At 36.0% G+C, this 18,656-nt stretch overlaps 3 protein-coding genes across 8 annotated transcripts; all 3 read right to left on the bottom strand.

Moving 5' to 3' along the window:
* Positions 1-1,883: 1,883 nt before the first annotated feature.
* Positions 1,884-7,460, bottom strand: LOC140011454 (uncharacterized). 4 transcript variants are annotated; one of them, XM_072060332.1, is made up of 5 exons: positions 7,145-7,460; positions 5,607-5,686; positions 5,435-5,523; positions 4,975-5,298; positions 1,884-2,692 (listed from the first exon to the last, which is right to left on the bottom strand). In XM_072060332.1, exons 2-5 carry the CDS (start codon positions 5,641-5,643, stop codon positions 2,054-2,056), a joined length of 1,089 nt encoding a protein of 362 aa, XP_071916433.1. In that variant the 5' UTR covers positions 5,644-5,686; positions 7,145-7,460; the 3' UTR covers positions 1,884-2,053. The 4 variants fall into 4 exon arrangements, with proteins under 4 accessions (XP_071916433.1, XP_071916434.1, XP_071916437.1 ...); XM_072060333.1 differs by having other exon boundaries at positions 5,607-5,657; XM_072060336.1 differs by lacking the exon at positions 5,607-5,686 and having other exon boundaries at positions 5,435-5,510; positions 7,145-7,459.
* Positions 7,461-7,981: 521 nt separating this feature from the next.
* LOC140011270 (uncharacterized) lies at positions 7,982-9,391 on the bottom strand. Its single transcript, XM_072060046.1, has 3 exons — positions 8,852-9,391; positions 8,538-8,766; positions 7,982-8,433 (listed from the first exon to the last, which is right to left on the bottom strand). Exons 1-3 carry the CDS (start codon positions 9,389-9,391, stop codon positions 7,982-7,984), a joined length of 1,221 nt encoding a protein of 406 aa, XP_071916147.1.
* A 3,272-nt stretch (positions 9,392-12,663) lies between these two features.
* On the bottom strand, positions 12,664-18,240 carry LOC140011465 (uncharacterized). 3 transcript variants are annotated; one of them, XM_072060376.1, is made up of 5 exons: positions 17,925-18,240; positions 16,387-16,466; positions 16,215-16,303; positions 15,755-16,078; positions 12,664-13,472 (listed from the first exon to the last, which is right to left on the bottom strand). In XM_072060376.1, exons 2-5 carry the CDS (start codon positions 16,421-16,423, stop codon positions 12,834-12,836), a joined length of 1,089 nt encoding a protein of 362 aa, XP_071916477.1. In that variant the 5' UTR covers positions 16,424-16,466; positions 17,925-18,240; the 3' UTR covers positions 12,664-12,833. The 3 variants fall into 3 exon arrangements, with proteins under 3 accessions (XP_071916477.1, XP_071916479.1, XP_071916478.1); XM_072060378.1 differs by lacking the exon at positions 16,387-16,466 and having other exon boundaries at positions 16,215-16,290; positions 17,925-18,239; XM_072060377.1 differs by lacking the exon at positions 16,387-16,466 and having other exon boundaries at positions 17,925-18,238.
* Between the last annotated feature and the right edge of the window lie 416 nt (positions 18,241-18,656).

Raw genomic sequence — 18,656 nt, 5'->3', positions numbered from 1 at the left:
ACTGCTTAAATGTGAAGAAACAGTGGGAAATGCGCTGATCTACATTGGAGTTTTTAGAGAACTTCCACCACAATTTTCACTTTGTCGTTTCATGAGATATATTTGACATGCAATTGGAATGCTTTATAGCACATGTATTTCCGCAATTTATGGCCCTCGTCAGAGGACACGACACAGAACAAAAAATGCAAATAGTGGAAACATACGGAGAAGTTAACTTTACAGAGACTTTTTTATTGGCCATCTAAAAGAACTAGGGATAATTTCAGAAACCTCCCTTGAGGTTTTTTAGAAACAATTTCATTTAGCTCCCTCGAGCTTTTAAAAATTACACATACCTCCCTTATCATTTAATACTACCCTTAAATATTTTTATGAAATTTCCTTGTTATATTTAGAATGCCATTTAAAATTATTTTTTTCTTTTTATTCCTTTTCTTAATTTTTTACCAATAAAACTGTACAATCACCACTATTACCTCTATTTTTTAATGTAACCAAATGTCACATCTAGTAATCCAATGTTTTTGTTGATCTTTATTTTTTGTCTCAAAATTAACAATAAATAAAAAATAAATGGTCCAAAATCACATCTAAATTTTTCAAAATCCCACTACTCAAAAAATTCATAAACTTTAAATGAATTATTTGAACATCTTCTTTTCTATCTTATAAATTTAATCTATAATAAATACCATCAAAAGTATCCTATCATAATGATAAATTATTATTAATATTATTGTTGTTTATCAAATACTTACTACTACTACTAGTAGGTATAGACATAAAATTAAAACTCATTACTGCAGGTCATTTTAGGGTATTCATTTAAAAATTTGACCGAATCAATTTATTTTAAGATTTTGTTACTAAAACTATCAAATCAAGGGAGGTAAGTGTAATTTTTCAAACCTTAGGGGAGCTAAGTAAAAAAATAAATAAAACGTTAGGGGAGCTCTCTGAAATTATCTCAAAGAACTAGTCACAAATGCTATAGAACCCATGTGCTTGTCAGCAATTGCAGTACTAGGGCGTGTCAGCTATTTGTTCTTCAGGATTGGTGTTACAGTAGTTTGCGTTAATGGACAAAAAAGGTGCATGCTCTTTTTTGTGTCCTCTGTCTTCATTGTGAGGACCATATGCCAGTCCAAGAACGCATGTAAATATCTCCATTCCATAGCTCACAGTTCCATCTCCAATACCTTTTTCTCCACGTTCAAGTTCCTATAGCAATCTAAAAATTTCGAGGGACTGCAAGGAGATTTGAAGTGTGAGAAGCTAAAATTCTCCAGAATGCAGCATCCTGCTTTCCAATGCTTGTGTGAATGGATGTTCAGAAAAGAAAAGAAAAGAAAAGAAAAGAAGTACCACAACCCTGAGATTGCAACGTATTCCCTCCTGGGCTCATTAAAAATTTCCTTGGCAACTTTTGAAACTAGACCGACATACCAACAAAGGGCTGATGATACCAGATAATATAATAACCAATTGTCAGACTCAAAATCATCAAGATAACGCAATAGTAGTAATACTTTTACTTGACTCCCTGCTTCCCTGCTGTGTGGAAGACCATAAGTGAAAGAAATAGCTACAGAGCACCAAAACAGTAACAATATCCATGCATCTCCAAACAATAATAATGAATTGCACACCAACAAAATGAAAAACTTGGGAAAATTGAAACCACCGGAAGCAAAGAAACACATCTCTGCAGGTCCTCTATTTCTGCAGCTTCATTCAGAATTTTTCATGAAATGTACCATGCAGCATTTAGAATTGACAATGACAGCAAATTTACTGAACTAGTAAGAATAGCATTCAGAAATCTCAATAAGAGTGTGAACTCAACCAGGAAAATTCCAGAAAAGAAAAGGCAAACGGTATTTTCCCTGCAACATAATCCTCTGGCATGAATAAACATTTTTTCTTCACAAGAAGTTAATAAATATCTCTAATATTATATGGACAAGTAATCCACAAACAACCACGTTATACAAGTACAATCATCCACAATGTACTTTAATAGTACAAACATTTCACATAATTGGCATGCCTAGGCCAAGCCTTTTAGCTTCATCAACTTGAGGATGTAGCCGTAGCGATCGGCTGCAGAAGCTCTAAGAAAAATAATCCTTGCACCCTCGTTCTCATATTTGGCATAGTGATCACATGCTTCAAGTCTCCACTCGTCCGGAATATCCATTGAGGTGATCACATCCTGGCACTGCATTATGCCGTAGAGGGAGTCGAACTCCGACCTACTCCGTCTGTCCTCAAGAACGAAGTCGGTGTAATTCCCGATCTTGCTTATAGCATCCTCAAGACCAGTAGATGACCGTGTCGATTTTGAACCTCTACTCCCTTCAGGTTCACCACTGGTTCCTAAGCTTGAGGCTGACCGTTTTCCTCCAACTGCACCAGGAACTGGGGGAACATAGTAGACGTCGTCGTCATCCTCAACTGCTGGTACGTTCACCGGAGTAGGCACCCTCGAACTAGAGGCTTGACCTTTTCCCTTCCGATTTTTAGCAGCAGTGTTGGACCGTTCTCGGCGAGGCGGTTCCGATGGAACTACCTCGCTTGCAGACTGGGCACGGCTGCCTGTGGCATGTCTTCCAAGCAGTAGCGGTGTCAACCGATCGTACCAGTAGCATGAATTCTCTTTTTTGAAGTCAACGTACGAGGCATTGGTCTGGTGAAATGCAAATATGAAGTGAGCACACATGAATTGATAGTGTACAAGGAAAATATTATTATAAGATTCGAGTTATTTCAACAAGGAAAATGCTAATTCAATTAACTATGTCGATAGCTAAATCCAGGATCCAAAACTTTGTCGATAGCTAATATTTCTGTATATTAAAGAAAGAGTTGTGAATGACAAATCACCAGCAGCTAAGCCGAGCAATTTTCACATTTTGCAGTCAAATAATCCAATCAAAGCTAATCCAGTTAATCCGTCTGCCCAGAAAAGAATGGTCAACTAAGCGAAGGATAATCCAACTTCAAGTAAATCATATCATGGAAACAAGAACCCAGATTTATAAATTTACTCACTAATGCTGCCTTGATTTGCTACTATTACATCTTACTTCCAATATAACCCATACAGAGAGGATAAAAGAATCCAAAGCCACAGCTGATTACTTTGTGAAGAAACAGAAAACACAACCAAGCCTCCAAAACACACTCGAAAAAAAGCAGATTCAGCAAGAAAGACTTAAAATGAGGATGAATAAAAAAAAGAAACAACTTTTTTCGTCGACAATGATCAGAATTTCAATAAGTGGAGCCATAAAAACCAAAATCAACCAAATAATCAGCATCCCATTTCACGAATTGAAGGAAATGCACTAATCGACAAGTCAAATTCATCGAAAAAAGCACATCAAGAAAGGAGAAAAGAAAGAACATGAAAGATTAGATAAAAAAAGGTTGGCACTGCAGCTGTCTATGCAAAAAAAAAAACAATTTAAACGAGAGTAAAATAGCAAAGATGTTTGGATATCAATTTGGGATGTGCAGATAGAGGCTTGACACTAACTCATCACTTTATGAGAAGGCCATTCATTAGTATCATTATAATTGACATCAGCAGTGCAGGCACTAAATAGAATACAATTGGTCATTTTCAAGTTTCGAATGGCTCAGAAATTTCTTCATATTGCTCTCTAAAGTTCATAGAAGTGCTGCTGCTTCTGGTGTGACTTTGGCGAGAAGCTTTGATAAGCTCATAATGAAATATTCCATGCATCTCTGAAATTTGCTTTCTTGTTTTCTTTGTTTTTTCAAACGTGTCTTTGTATAAGATTTTTAATTCTTGAAATTATTTTACACTTTTTATGTCCAAACAATTATGTGAGTTGTCAAATCAACAAAAGTACAAATGCCATGCCCGAATGCTGGAACTTGGAAGGATTGAGGAAGATCATAGCTGAGGTGAGATATTAAAATTATCTACTCTGCCAATAAATAAACCAGGACAATCCTGATCAAGATTCAGCATTCAAAATTCAAAGTTACAGTTGGTAATGGTCCCAACAAGTAACAACCTTTGCAGGAAAAGATCTGCACGGACCATATTAATTGAACAGGGACTTTGATTTCAGAAAAGGTTATCCAGAATTGGATATATATATATATATATATATATATAACAGTTACAAATTTGACTAAAAATGTTTAGCAAAATATTAAAGTACTAAATTTTCTCCTATAAACAACTCTTTTTTTTTCCTCCTTTGTACTTTACAACAAATAGAAGACACCAAATTTAGTCTCAACTAAAAGGCATCAAAGCAACTAAAAGGCACCAAATTTTAATTAAAGCAGGCCTGTTAAATTATTGAGACTAAGGATAAATTCTTGCGAGGATAGGCCCATGCAGTTATGAAAAGGGATGTTATAGATGGAACAAATGAATTGTTTAACTTTTGAGTTTCATGAAAAGGGATGTAACCCGAGTTGTCATCCGAATTCATTGAAGCTGTAATTTTTTTTATTATGTAAAATTTCATGCGCTTACTGAAAACTCTAAATATTCAAGTTATTTTAACAAGGAAAATACTTATATTATTCAGGAACCTCCCCTTATAACCCTTTATAACCCAAATCTAGTTCTATTCAGAATTGAATATGTAGTTGTGCACCAAATTACAGGTTCTTTTCATCATTCAATCTAATAAGGTAATTGTAATGACTGAGCTACAAGATTAACTCATCAAAAGACTTCGAGGATTGAAAATAAGACGGAATAACAAGTGGAGTCAGCATATAAAAATTGATTAAGTCACCGGAAAATCAAGGATGAAAAGGCATCAAGGATTAGACACAAGTGAGAATTAAATAACAAGTGCAGTTTAAACAAGATTGAGTGCTCAGATTTTAGTTCAATAGGGAATCTGAAGTCACCTTTCAAATCTGAAGTACAAAGAAATTCAATTAACAGAAGTCAGGGAAGCGACAAGTCCATACCTGCTCCAAGTTGGCCCAATGTTCATCATCAGCAGTGAAACAGTAGCTGTCCTCACTCCACCCAACCCCGGTCTCTGTTTTTGATGAAATCCCACGCAGATTGCAGAACAGGTCCCATTTCTTCTTGATGTGATAGAATCTGGTCTGCAATTGCTGGCCAGTCACAGTCAATATGTGATTGCTCACCAAATGGGCTGCCAACATGTCGTAGTTGGTCTCTAGCGACTTCCTCTTGTCCCAAACGTCATTTTCCCGAAAACTGACGTAGGCTGTGAGGAAAGCTTCATCCATTGCATCAGTCCAGTGAATCCTAGAAGCCATTTGCTAAGTTTGATGGGGAAAAAGAGTTAGCAGTGGACTGAGATAACAGAAATTGAATTAAAGTGGTTTGGAAACAGATCTGGACAATCAATAGTGAAAGCAAAAACAGGTGCAGAAGGAACTCAACAAAGGCACTTGCCTCAAAATAGACCTCAAGGCACTTGATGTAGTTGTTGGATGCAGTTGACGAACGGGTAGAGCAATCGGACGTACAGCTAACAGGTGAGGCTTCAAAATTCGAACAAAAAGTATTATTAACCAATGAATATGCTGCGAAAATTACTTTCTAATACAGCGTAGAAAGAACATACAATCGCAAGAAGGCTTCTTCCTCTTCTCAGCGGTCATAACCGAAGAGAGAACTGCCTCAGAACAACCGAAATGGCAGCAGCTGGACAGTAAAATTATTAACTCATTGCAAAAAATATGCATCCAAACAGCAAATGGGAGTTTGCATCCAAACAAATTCCCAGCATGTTAGCTTTCAAGTTCCATTGATCAACAAAAAATCCCATGCTTCTGTTAATTCTGGAAATTAGCAGCCCACAATAATAAGGTAATTGACTCCTAATCGACAAGTCTATAAGCTAATTGACATGTATCTAACCTCATCAAATGAGACTTACAACAGAACCAAAAGTTATGAATTCAAGCATCTATAACTGTGCAGGATTATGTATTCCGTATAATCTGATACAATTTCTTTGTTGAAAAGGCACAAATCCTAGTCCTTTTATTTTCCTTTGGTTCTGGGTCACACTCAAAATGTAAAGATTCTTTTCTCTGGGCTGCTCATGTAAACTTTTGTTGTCAAGTATATGTCCAATTTTAATTCTTCTTCAAAACCATTTTTTCTTTTCCTTCATATACTGTCTCAGTTATGACTTATTTTATAGCATCCCATTAAACAACTTATACTACGTTAAAGTATGAGTTTATTATTCAATAATAAACATGATCAATGCCAAGGACAAGTAACTTGCTGCTAACTTCAAAGTATTAATCCAGGGACTCGTTGGCTCATTATCAGTAATATTTTGCATATTACTGCCTTGGGCATCCAGACGCCACCCACATTTAACTTTAAATACTTTATAAATTTTACAGCAGACCGGTATATTTTGCTTTTATGTTTCCTATCACACTTGTCCAATCCTTGTGCGTTATGAGGCAAACCTTTTTAATTGGAAAGAAAGCAAAAGAAACCATGGAAAAAAAGAAAACTGATTGCCAAAGGCCAATGCAATTAAGCAGTGAAAATCCCTTGTATTTTTTGGCAAAACTTTATTAAACAACTTCTGTCCATCTTTAATTTACGTAATTGTAGAATATATTTTACTTCAATTATTTTTTTTAAGGGTGATGAATTTATTTTTTTAAGGGTCATAATATATTTTACTTCTGTCCACCATCAATTATTTCACCTGCTTAAATTGACATATTCTAAAGCAAAATTAACTTCTAACATCGACTTATCCTCCTAATAAATTCAGGACAGATTTTATTTTCCCCATTAAATTTTCTTTCCATGATAAGAAAAAAGCCCAAAGACAATAAATCTCCCTGCTTGCAATATATCCAGTTAATCCAGTTTTAATGCTCATAACCTCCCAATTTGAAAGGCCAGAGCAGCTTTATTCCACCATTCATTCAGATTCGGGTTCAATTAATCCTAAGTACATTTTAATCTACCATAAACGAAATCTACTCTTCGCACACAGCCAACACAAAATCAGGTGTCCAAGGGAGATAATCAGCTGATGAAGCCGTGGACAACTAGAAAGACAGATCAACGCAGGTTTATGGAATGTAAATTGCAGCTAAATCCAGAAAATCGAGGGAATTGTACCTGCCGCTGTAGATAGGGAGAAAGTGGAATGGGCTCGGAGCAAGAAATTCCGTTTGGGTGTTGGAAGCGTCGACCGCGGCAGGGTGAAATGCGTCCGATAGATTCAAAACTTCAGTCAAGGATCTTGTTTGCCGGACGTCTCTGCAAGCTGGGTTTGATTGCAGCTGTCTTTCCCGTCTGTTGGTAGATGAAAATGGCGAAGAGAGGCCCGAATAGAGGAGCACTTCTAGCCTTTGTGCTGTGTTCAGGAGTAAATGCCTTTACTCTCCTCAACCAACGGTTATTTTTTTTGCAGGTTTCCGTCAAAATGCAGTTGCCACGTGAAGGAATGAATTTTTGCATGACTTTAGTGCAAAAGGCTGCACCTAAGGAATCCAATGTCGGAACTCTACAGTAAATTACCCCACCACTTTTATTTACACAGTACAAACGCTAATTTCTTAAAATTTCAAATTACCCACCAATTATGCTTTCCAAACACTTCCTCAGGGTTTGTTTGGATTGTAAGTTATTTGGGATATTTTTTAGGTTACTTTTTAAGATCGCGTAAATATGAAATAGGCGTTTGGATAGCAAGTAAATCGTGTAAATTAGCGTTTGGACAGGTGCTTATTATTGAATTTAAGCATGTGACTTTGACTTTGACTTCGAAAATTTTGACTTTGACTTCGAAAATTTTGATTTTATACTACGTTTACGCTAAACCAATTGCATACTTAATACCCAAACGGTACAGATTAATTTAGAAGTTGGAAATCGAGGACATTTTAAGTACATTCTACACATGGGAAAATATATTTTAGGGACAATTACAATCCTACTTAATGCGATGAACACTTAACGGCGGCGTCGCCCTCGTGCTGCATACATTTGAGTCGCTATGTAGTCTCGTTTAGCTTTCCATTCCGCCAGCTCTGCAGGAGACACGTTTAATGCGAACGGCTGAGGTACTAGCCCGCCTATTTCTGGCTCTTCATTTAAGTGCACGTCTTGTGATTCAAACCGTTGAAAATGAGCATCTTCTGGTTGGTGCATCCTTAAAAAGTTGTGCAACGCACAACAAGCAATGACTATACTGATTTGAGTGCTCATATAGAAATTATCTACCGGACCCTTTAACCATTTGAATCTTTTCTTAAGCACACCGAATGTGCGCTCAATGACATTGCGCAGTTGCGAATGTCGAGTATTGAACAAGGTCTTTGACGGAGATTCGGACCCCACGTTCTTATACGGAGGCATGAAACCAGGAGCATTCCTGTATGCCGCATCAACTAAGTAGTACTGGCCTATTTGACAAAGTTATTCTAATTAATAAACGCGATAAAAAATAGGAGTTGTGGAAATAAAGCATAGCACATGCTTGACTTGAAATATTGGACCCATCACTTACCAGGTTGCGGCAGTGGAAAATCGGACGGATATGCTAATGCTGACTCCAACACTCGCGCATCGTGTGCACTTCCCTCCCATCCAGCATACACATAGATGAAGCGCATGTCATGGTCACAAACTGCCAGAACATTCTGTGATTGCCACCCGTGCCGATTTGTATATGCCATTTGCTCGCCTGTCGGAGGACAAGCTGAGATGTGGGTGCCATCCATCGCTCCCACGGCATCCTAATATGTGTAAAAAATATATAATCAACTTTATAGAATCGTCGTACTACAGAGTCGCCAAAAATCAGTATTCTTTCCACATTACCTTGAACCACGGATAAAAATTAGTTGAGTTTGCAATTCGTGGATGAACTGCAGTCTGGTCACCCGGTCGTATTATTTCAGCTGCAAATAGACACAGGCCTCGGAGCACCTTTTTTATATTTCGATTAATCGTCTCGATGGATCGATCAAAAATAGTCCCCAACACACGGTGCGTATGCTTGTGGCTGACCAACATTAAAGTCATAGCAAGCGCCTCCTGTATGGGCACGCGCTGTTGGTAATTGTGTGGAACGTACTGTCTCTCGACAAGGATATTGGACAGTAGCAAGAAATTATCAGTCGTGATACGCATGTTGTCTATTGAGCGTCTATGATGACCGTAGAGTACGCGTTCCACCCACTGCCTATCTGTGAATGAACCATCATGTTGCGGAAGTGGTTGATTATTATCCACGTGTGCAAGTGACGGATGCATTAACATTAACGATGCACTCATAAGAAGTAAGGCCTCATCTTCCTCATCTTGCCTCATGCGGTCCGCATTGCGTCCTCTAGCACCACGGCGGTTGTTCCAGGCCATGATAAGGGATGTATATAGCTGTATATATGTTTATATAAGCATGTTTTGTATGAGTATAACCAATTCCATAAATGTGTTAATACCACTTGCGTATTGGACATAAATTAAATGTCGGGAATCTAGACATGTCCCATTAGACATAAATTAAGTATGTAATTGGTCAGACATGTCCCATTAGAGACTTCATCATCCTCTCAAACCAATTACGTAAAGTAGCTTTATGGAGTATAAATTAGCAATATGACTTTTAAATAGAATACTATGCAATATGACTTTATAGCACGTATTTGGCAATATAACTTTTAATACTAATATATTTATAAATGTATAAATGTATATTATTATAAATACATATAATTATAAATGAATATTATATAAATGTATAAATTAATATATTTGTGATTTATAATTTATATATTTTTATATAAATATACATTTATGCATTTATAATACAATTATAAATATTTATGAATAAATATATTTATTTACTTATATAAAACTCTTATAAATATATTATAATTGTATTATATTATCTATTACTATAAATAAATGTATAAATTATAAATAAATGTTATTATATGAATGTATTCCTATAAATATCTGTTACTTTTTCAATTCATTCAACTAAAAAGACAAACAATACATTTTGAGTAAATAGATTATTTACACAATTTTATTTACTTATATCATAAATATAAGTTTTAATTATTTTTTATTTCATATACGTCACCTAAAAAAAATGTTATTTATTTATTTATTGTTTTCAAAGACACTCAAGCTAGAACAACACATTACAACCTGTGTATCTGCATGCTTAAAAGTAAAAATTTACTTCCTTTAATAGGCTTTCTGAATCCTATGTCGAGACATATCTATAAATGTAAATCATATGTATAAATGTATAATTAATATTATGTATATTAATATAAATGTATAAATGCATTAAGTGAGAGGTTATAAAACAACAATCCAAGCCTAACGAAGTCCAGTCCGTACTATATCAAAAAACTCATCCGACCAGGTTACTCAATTCGTAACACCTCAAAATATTTATTATCACTTTGAAGCGGTAAAATATGAACGATTAGTCACCAATAACTCGTACAATGCATTAAGTGAGAGTATATAAACGGCTACCATACAAAAGATCTAAATAATGGCAAGATATTGAATTTAGATTGCAATTTTATAACTGAAAACATTCGTCTACAATTTACCTCGCTTCCAGTGGCACGCACGTAGTTTCCGGTTGCCACACGGCGAGGTGCACACAGCTACCACGTTAATTAAGAAAAGGTCGCCACTTCGTCTTGACGTTCTGTCTTCTATCCTCTTCGTTCGTTTTTCAAAAGAGAATTGCAGAGGCCAGTTCTTTTTATAGAGAATTGCACTGCTTAAATGTGAAGAAACAGTGGGAAATGCGCTGATCTACATTGGAGTTTTTAGAGAACTTCCACCACAATTTTCACTTTGTCGTTTCATGAGATATATTTGACATGCAATTGGAATGCTTTATAGCACATGTATTTCCGCAATTTATGGCCCTCGTCAGAGGACACGACACAGAACAAAAAATGCAAATAGTGGAAACATACGGAGAAGTTAACTTTACAGAGACTTTTTTATTGGCCATCTAAAAGAACTAGGGATAATTTCAGAAACCTCCCTTGAGGTTTTTTAGAAACAATTTCATTTAGCTCCCTCGAGCTTTTAAAAATTACACATACCTCCCTTATCATTTAATACTACCCTTAAATATTTTTATGAAATTTCCTTGTTATATTTAGAATGCCATTTAAAATTATTTTTTTCTTTTTATTCCTTTTCTTAATTTTTTACCAATAAAACTGTACAATCACCACTATTACCTCTATTTTTTAATGTAACCAAATGTCACATCTAGTAATCCAATGTTTTTGTTGATCTTTATTTTTTGTCTCAAAATTAACAATAAATAAAAAATAAATGGTCCAAAATCACATCTAAATTTTTCAAAATCCCACTACTCAAAAAATTCATAAACTTTAAATGAATTATTTGAACATCTTCTTTTCTATCTTATAAATTTAATCTATAATAAATACCATCAAAAGTATCCTATCATAATGATAAATTATTATTAATATTATTGTTGTTTATCAAATACTTACTACTACTACTAGTAGGTATAGACATAAAATTAAAACTCATTACTGCAGGTCATTTTAGGGTATTCATTTAAAAATTTGACCGAATCAATTTATTTTAAGATTTTGTTACTAAAACTATCAAATCAAGGGAGGTAAGTGTAATTTTTCAAACCTTAGGGGAGCTAAGTAAAAAAATAAATAAAACGTTAGGGGAGCTCTCTGAAATTATCTCAAAGAACTAGTCACAAATGCTATAGAACCCATGTGCTTGTCAGCAATTGCAGTACTAGGGCGTGTCAGCTATTTGTTCTTCAGGATTGGTGTTACAGTAGTTTGCGTTAATGGACAAAAAAGGTGCATGCTCTTTTTTGTGTCCTCTGTCTTCATTGTGAGGACCATATGCCAGTCCAAGAACGCATGTAAATATCTCCATTCCATAGCTCACAGTTCCATCTCCAATACCTTTTTCTCCACGTTCAAGTTCCTATAGCAATCTAAAAATTTCGAGGGACTGCAAGGAGATTTGAAGTGTGAGAAGCTAAAATTCTCCAGAATGCAGCATCCTGCTTTCCAATGCTTGTGTGAATGGATGTTCAGAAAAGAAAAGAAAAGAAAAGAAAAGAAGTACCACAACCCTGAGATTGCAACGTATTCCCTCCTGGGCTCATTAAAAATTTCCTTGGCAACTTTTGAAACTAGACCGACATACCAACAAAGGGCTGATGATACCAGATAATATAATAACCAATTGTCAGACTCAAAATCATCAAGATAACGCAATAGTAGTAATACTTTTACTTGACTCCCTGCTTCCCTGCTGTGTGGAAGACCATAAGTGAAAGAAATAGCTACAGAGCACCAAAACAGTAACAATATCCATGCATCTCCAAACAATAATAATGAATTGCACACCAACAAAATGAAAAACTTGGGAAAATTGAAACCACCGGAAGCAAAGAAACACATCTCTGCAGGTCCTCTATTTCTGCAGCTTCATTCAGAATTTTTCATGAAATGTACCATGCAGCATTTAGAATTGACAATGACAGCAAATTTACTGAACTAGTAAGAATAGCATTCAGAAATCTCAATAAGAGTGTGAACTCAACCAGGAAAATTCCAGAAAAGAAAAGGCAAACGGTATTTTCCCTGCAACATAATCCTCTGGCATGAATAAACATTTTTTCTTCACAAGAAGTTAATAAATATCTCTAATATTATATGGACAAGTAATCCACAAACAACCACGTTATACAAGTACAATCATCCACAATGTACTTTAATAGTACAAACATTTCACATAATTGGCATGCCTAGGCCAAGCCTTTTAGCTTCATCAACTTGAGGATGTAGCCGTAGCGATCGGCTGCAGAAGCTCTAAGAAAAATAATCCTTGCACCCTCGTTCTCATATTTGGCATAGTGATCACATGCTTCAAGTCTCCACTCGTCCGGAATATCCATTGAGGTGATCACATCCTGGCACTGCATTATGCCGTAGAGGGAGTCGAACTCCGACCTACTCCGTCTGTCCTCAAGAACGAAGTCGGTGTAATTCCCGATCTTGCTTATAGCATCCTCAAGACCAGTAGATGACCGTGTCGATTTTGAACCTCTACTCCCTTCAGGTTCACCACTGGTTCCTAAGCTTGAGGCTGACCGTTTTCCTCCAACTGCACCAGGAACTGGGGGAACATAGTAGACGTCGTCGTCATCCTCAACTGCTGGTACGTTCACCGGAGTAGGCACCCTCGAACTAGAGGCTTGACCTTTTCCCTTCCGATTTTTAGCAGCAGTGTTGGACCGTTCTCGGCGAGGCGGTTCCGATGGAACTACCTCGCTTGCAGACTGGGCACGGCTGCCTGTGGCATGTCTTCCAAGCAGTAGCGGTGTCAACCGATCGTACCAGTAGCATGAATTCTCTTTTTTGAAGTCAACGTACGAGGCATTGGTCTGGTGAAATGCAAATATGAAGTGAGCACACATGAATTGATAGTGTACAAGGAAAATATTATTATAAGATTCGAGTTATTTCAACAAGGAAAATGCTAATTCAATTAACTATGTCGATAGCTAAATCCAGGATCCAAAACTTTGTCGATAGCTAATATTTCTGTATATTAAAGAAAGAGTTGTGAATGACAAATCACCAGCAGCTAAGCCGAGCAATTTTCACATTTTGCAGTCAAATAATCCAATCAAAGCTAATCCAGTTAATCCGTCTGCCCAGAAAAGAATGGTCAACTAAGCGAAGGATAATCCAACTTCAAGTAAATCATATCATGGAAACAAGAACCCAGATTTATAAATTTACTCACTAATGCTGCCTTGATTTGCTACTATTACATCTTACTTCCAATATAACCCATACAGAGAGGATAAAAGAATCCAAAGCCACAGCTGATTACTTTGTGAAGAAACAGAAAACACAACCAAGCCTCCAAAACACACTCGAAAAAAAGCAGATTCAGCAAGAAAGACTTAAAATGAGGATGAATAAAAAAAAGAAACAACTTTTTTCGTCGACAATGATCAGAATTTCAATAAGTGGAGCCATAAAAACCAAAATCAACCAAATAATCAGCATCCCATTTCACGAATTGAAGGAAATGCACTAATCGACAAGTCAAATTCATCGAAAAAAGCACATCAAGAAAGGAGAAAAGAAAGAACATGAAAGATTAGATAAAAAAAGGTTGGCACTGCAGCTGTCTATGCAAAAAAAAAAACAATTTAAACGAGAGTAAAATAGCAAAGATGTTTGGATATCAATTTGGGATGTGCAGATAGAGGCTTGACACTAACTCATCACTTTATGAGAAGGCCATTCATTAGTATCATTATAATTGACATCAGCAGTGCAGGCACTAAATAGAATACAATTGGTCATTTTCAAGTTTCGAATGGCTCAGAAATTTCTTCATATTGCTCTCTAAAGTTCATAGAAGTGCTGCTGCTTCTGGTGTGACTTTGGCGAGAAGCTTTGATAAGCTCATAATGAAATATTCCATGCATCTCTGAAATTTGCTTTCTTGTTTTCTTTGTTTTTTCAAACGTGTCTTTGTATAAGATTTTTAATTCTTGAAATTATTTTACACTTTTTATGTCCAAACAATTATGTGAGTTGTCAAATCAACAAAAGTACAAATGCCATGCCCGAATGCTGGAACTTGGAAGGATTGAGGAAGATCATAGCTGAGGTGAGATATTAAAATTATCTACTCTGCCAATAAATAAACCAGGACAATCCTGATCAAGATTCAGCATTCAAAATTCAAAGTTACAGTTGGTAATGGTCCCAACAAGTAACAACCTTTGCAGGAAAAGATCTGCACGGACCATATTAATTGAACAGGGACTTTGATTTCAGAAAAGGTTATCCAGAATTGGATATATATATATATATATATATATATAACAGTTACAAATTTGACTAAAAATGTTTAGCAAAATATTAAAGTACTAAATTTTCTCCTATAAACAACTCTTTTTTTTTCCTCCTTTGTACTTTACAACAAATAGAAGACACCAAATTTAGTCTCAACTAAAAGGCATCAAAGCAACTAAAAGGCACCAAATTTTAATTAAAGCAGGCCTGTTAAATTATTGAGACTAAGGATAAATTCTTGCGAGGATAGGCCCATGCAGTTATGAAAAGGGATGTTATAGATGGAACAAATGAATTGTTTAACTTTTGAGTTTCATGAAAAGGGATGTAACCCGAGTTGTCATCCGAATTCATTGAAGCTGTAATTTTTTTTATTATGTAAAATTTCATGCGCTTACTGAAAACTCTAAATATTCAAGTTATTTTAACAAGGAAAATACTTATATTATTCAGGAACCTCCCCTTATAACCCTTTATAACCCAAATCTAGTTCTATTCAGAATTGAATATGTAGTTGTGCACCAAATTACAGGTTCTTTTCATCATTCAATCTAATAAGGTAATTGTAATGACTGAGCTACAAGATTAACTCATCAAAAGACTTCGAGGATTGAAAATAAGACGGAATAACAAGTGGAGTCAGCATATAAAAATTGATTAAGTCACCGGAAAATCAAGGATGAAAAGGCATCAAGGATTAGACACAAGTGAGAATTAAATAACAAGTGCAGTTTAAACAAGATTGAGTGCTCAGATTTTAGTTCAATAGGGAATCTGAAGTCACCTTTCAAATCTGAAGTACAAAGAAATTCAATTAACAGAAGTCAGGGAAGCGACAAGTCCATACCTGCTCCAAGTTGGCCCAATGTTCATCATCAGCAGTGAAACAGTAGCTGTCCTCACTCCACCCAACCCCGGTCTCTGTTTTTGATGAAATCCCACGCAGATTGCAGAACAGGTCCCATTTCTTCTTGATGTGATAGAATCTGGTCTGCAATTGCTGGCCAGTCACAGTCAATATGTGATTGCTCACCAAATGGGCTGCCAACATGTCGTAGTTGGTCTCTAGCGACTTCCTCTTGTCCCAAACGTCATTTTCCCGAAAACTGACGTAGGCTGTGAGGAAAGCTTCATCCATTGCATCAGTCCAGTGAATCCTAGAAGCCATTTGCTAAGTTTGATGGGGAAAAAGAGTTAGCAGTGGACTGAGATAACAGAAATTGAATTAAAGTGGTTTGGAAACAGATCTGGACAATCAATAGTGAAAGCAAAAACAGGTGCAGAAGGAACTCAACAAAGGCACTTGCCTCAAAATAGACCTCAAGGCACTTGATGTAGTTGTTGGATGCAGTTGACGAACGGGTAGAGCAATCGGACGTACAGCTAACAGGTGAGGCTTCAAAATTCGAACAAAAAGTATTATTAACCAATGAATATGCTGCGAAAATTACTTTCTAATACAGCGTAGAAAGAACATACAATCGCAAGAAGGCTTCTTCCTCTTCTCAGCGGTCATAACCGAAGAGAGAAATGCCTCAGAACAACCGAAATGGCAGCAGCTGGACAGTAAAATTATTAACTCATTGCAAAAAATATGCATCCAAACAGCAAATGGGAGTTTGCATCCAAACAAATTCCCAGCATGTTAGCTTTCAAGTTCCATTGATCAACAAAAAATCCCATGCTTCTGTTAATTCTGGAAATTAGCAGCCCACAATAATAAGGTAATTGACTCCTAATCGACAAGTCTATAAGCTAATTGACATGTATCTAACCTCATCAAATGAGACTTACAACAGAACCAAAAGTTATGAATTCAAGCATCTATAACTGTGCAGGATTATGTATTCCGTATAATCTGATACAATTTCTTTGTTGAAAAGGCACAAATCCTAGTCCTTTTATTTTCCTTTGGTTCTGGGTCACACTCAAAATGTAAAGATTCTTTTCTCTGGGCTGCTCATGTAAACTTTTGTTGTCAAGTATATGTCCAATTTTAATTCTTCTTCAAAACCATTTTTTCTTTTCCTTCATATACTATCTCAGTTATGACTTATTTTATAGCATCCCATTAAACAACTTATACTACGTTAAAGTATGAGTTTATTATTCAATAATAAACATGATCAATGCCAAGGACAAGTAACTTGCTGCTAACTTCAAAGTATTAATCCAGGGACTCGTTGGCTCATTATCAGTAATATTTTGCATATTACTGCCTTGGGCATCCAGACGCCACCCACATTTAACTTTAAATACTTTATAAATTTTACAGCAGACCGGTATATTTTGCTTTTATGTTTCCTATCACACTTGTCCAATCCTTGTGCGTTATGAGGCAAACCTTTTTAATTGGAAAGAAAGCAAAAGAAACCATGGAAAAAAAGAAAACTGATTGCCAAAGGCCAATGCAATTAAGCAGTGAAAATCCCTTGTATTTTTTGGCAAAACTTTATTAAACAACTTCTGTCCATCTTTAATTTACGTAATTGTAGAATATATTTTACTTCAATTATTTTTTTTAAGGGTGATAAATTTATTTTTTTAAGGGTCATAATATATTTTACTTCTGTCCACCATCAATTATTTCACCTGCTTAAATTGACATATTCTAAAGCAAAATTAACTTCTAACATCGACTTATCCTCCTAATAAATTCAGGACAGATTTTATTTTCCCCATTAAATTTTCTTTCCATGATAAGAAAAAAGCCCAAAGACAATAAATCTCCCTGCTTGCAATATATCCAGTTAATCCAGTTTTAATGCTCATAACCTCCCAATTTGAAAGGCCAGAGCAGCTTTATTCCACCATTCATTCAGATTCGGGTTCAATTAATCCTAAGTACATTTTAATCTACCATAAACGAAATCTACTCTTCGCACACAGCCAACACAAAATCAGGTGTCCAAGGGAGATAATCAGCTGATGAAGCCGTGGACAACTAGAAAGACAGATCAACGCAGGTTTATGGAATGTAAATTGCAGCTAAATCCAGAAAATCGAGGGAATTGTACCTGCCGCTGTAGATAGGGAGAAAGTGGAATGGGCTCGGAGCAAGAAATTCCGTTTGGGTGTTGGAAGCGTCGACCGCGGCAGGGTGAAATGCGTCCGATAGATTCAAAACTTCAGTCAAGGATCTTGTTTGCCGGACGTCTCTGCAAGCTGGGTTTGATTGCAGCTGTCTTTCCCGTCTGTTGGTAGATGAAAATGGCGAAGAGAGGCCCGAATAGAGGAGCACTTCTAGCCTTTGTGCTGTGTTCAGGAGTAAATGCCTTTACTCTCCTCAACCAACGGTTATTTTTTTTGCAGGTTTCCGTCAAAATGCAGTTGCCACGTGAAGGAATGAATTTTTGCATGACTTTAGTGCAAAAGGCTGCACCTAAGGAATCCAATGTCGGAACTCTACAGTAAATTACCCCACCACTTTTATTTACACAGTACAAACGCTAATTTCTTAAAATTTCAAATTACCCACCAATTATGCTTTCCAAACACTTCCTCAGGGTTTGTTTGGATTGTAAGTTATTTGGGATATTTTTTAGGTTACTTTTTAAGATCGCGTAAATATGAAATAGGCGTTTGGATAGCAAGTAAATCGTGTAAATTAGCGTTTGGACAGGTGCTTATTATTGAATTTAAGCATGTGACTTTGACTTTGACTTTGACTTTGACTTCGAAAATTTTGACTTTGACTTCGAAAATTTTGATTTTATACTACGTTTACGCTAAACCAATTGCATACTTAA

Source organism: Coffea arabica, chromosome 7e (assembly GCF_036785885.1).
Source record: "Coffea arabica cultivar ET-39 chromosome 7e, Coffea Arabica ET-39 HiFi, whole genome shotgun sequence".
NCBI lineage: Eukaryota > Viridiplantae > Streptophyta > Magnoliopsida > Gentianales > Rubiaceae > Coffea > Coffea arabica.
The sequence above is the reverse complement of the archived record's forward strand: the minus strand, read 5'-3'. Positions and strand labels throughout refer to the sequence as shown.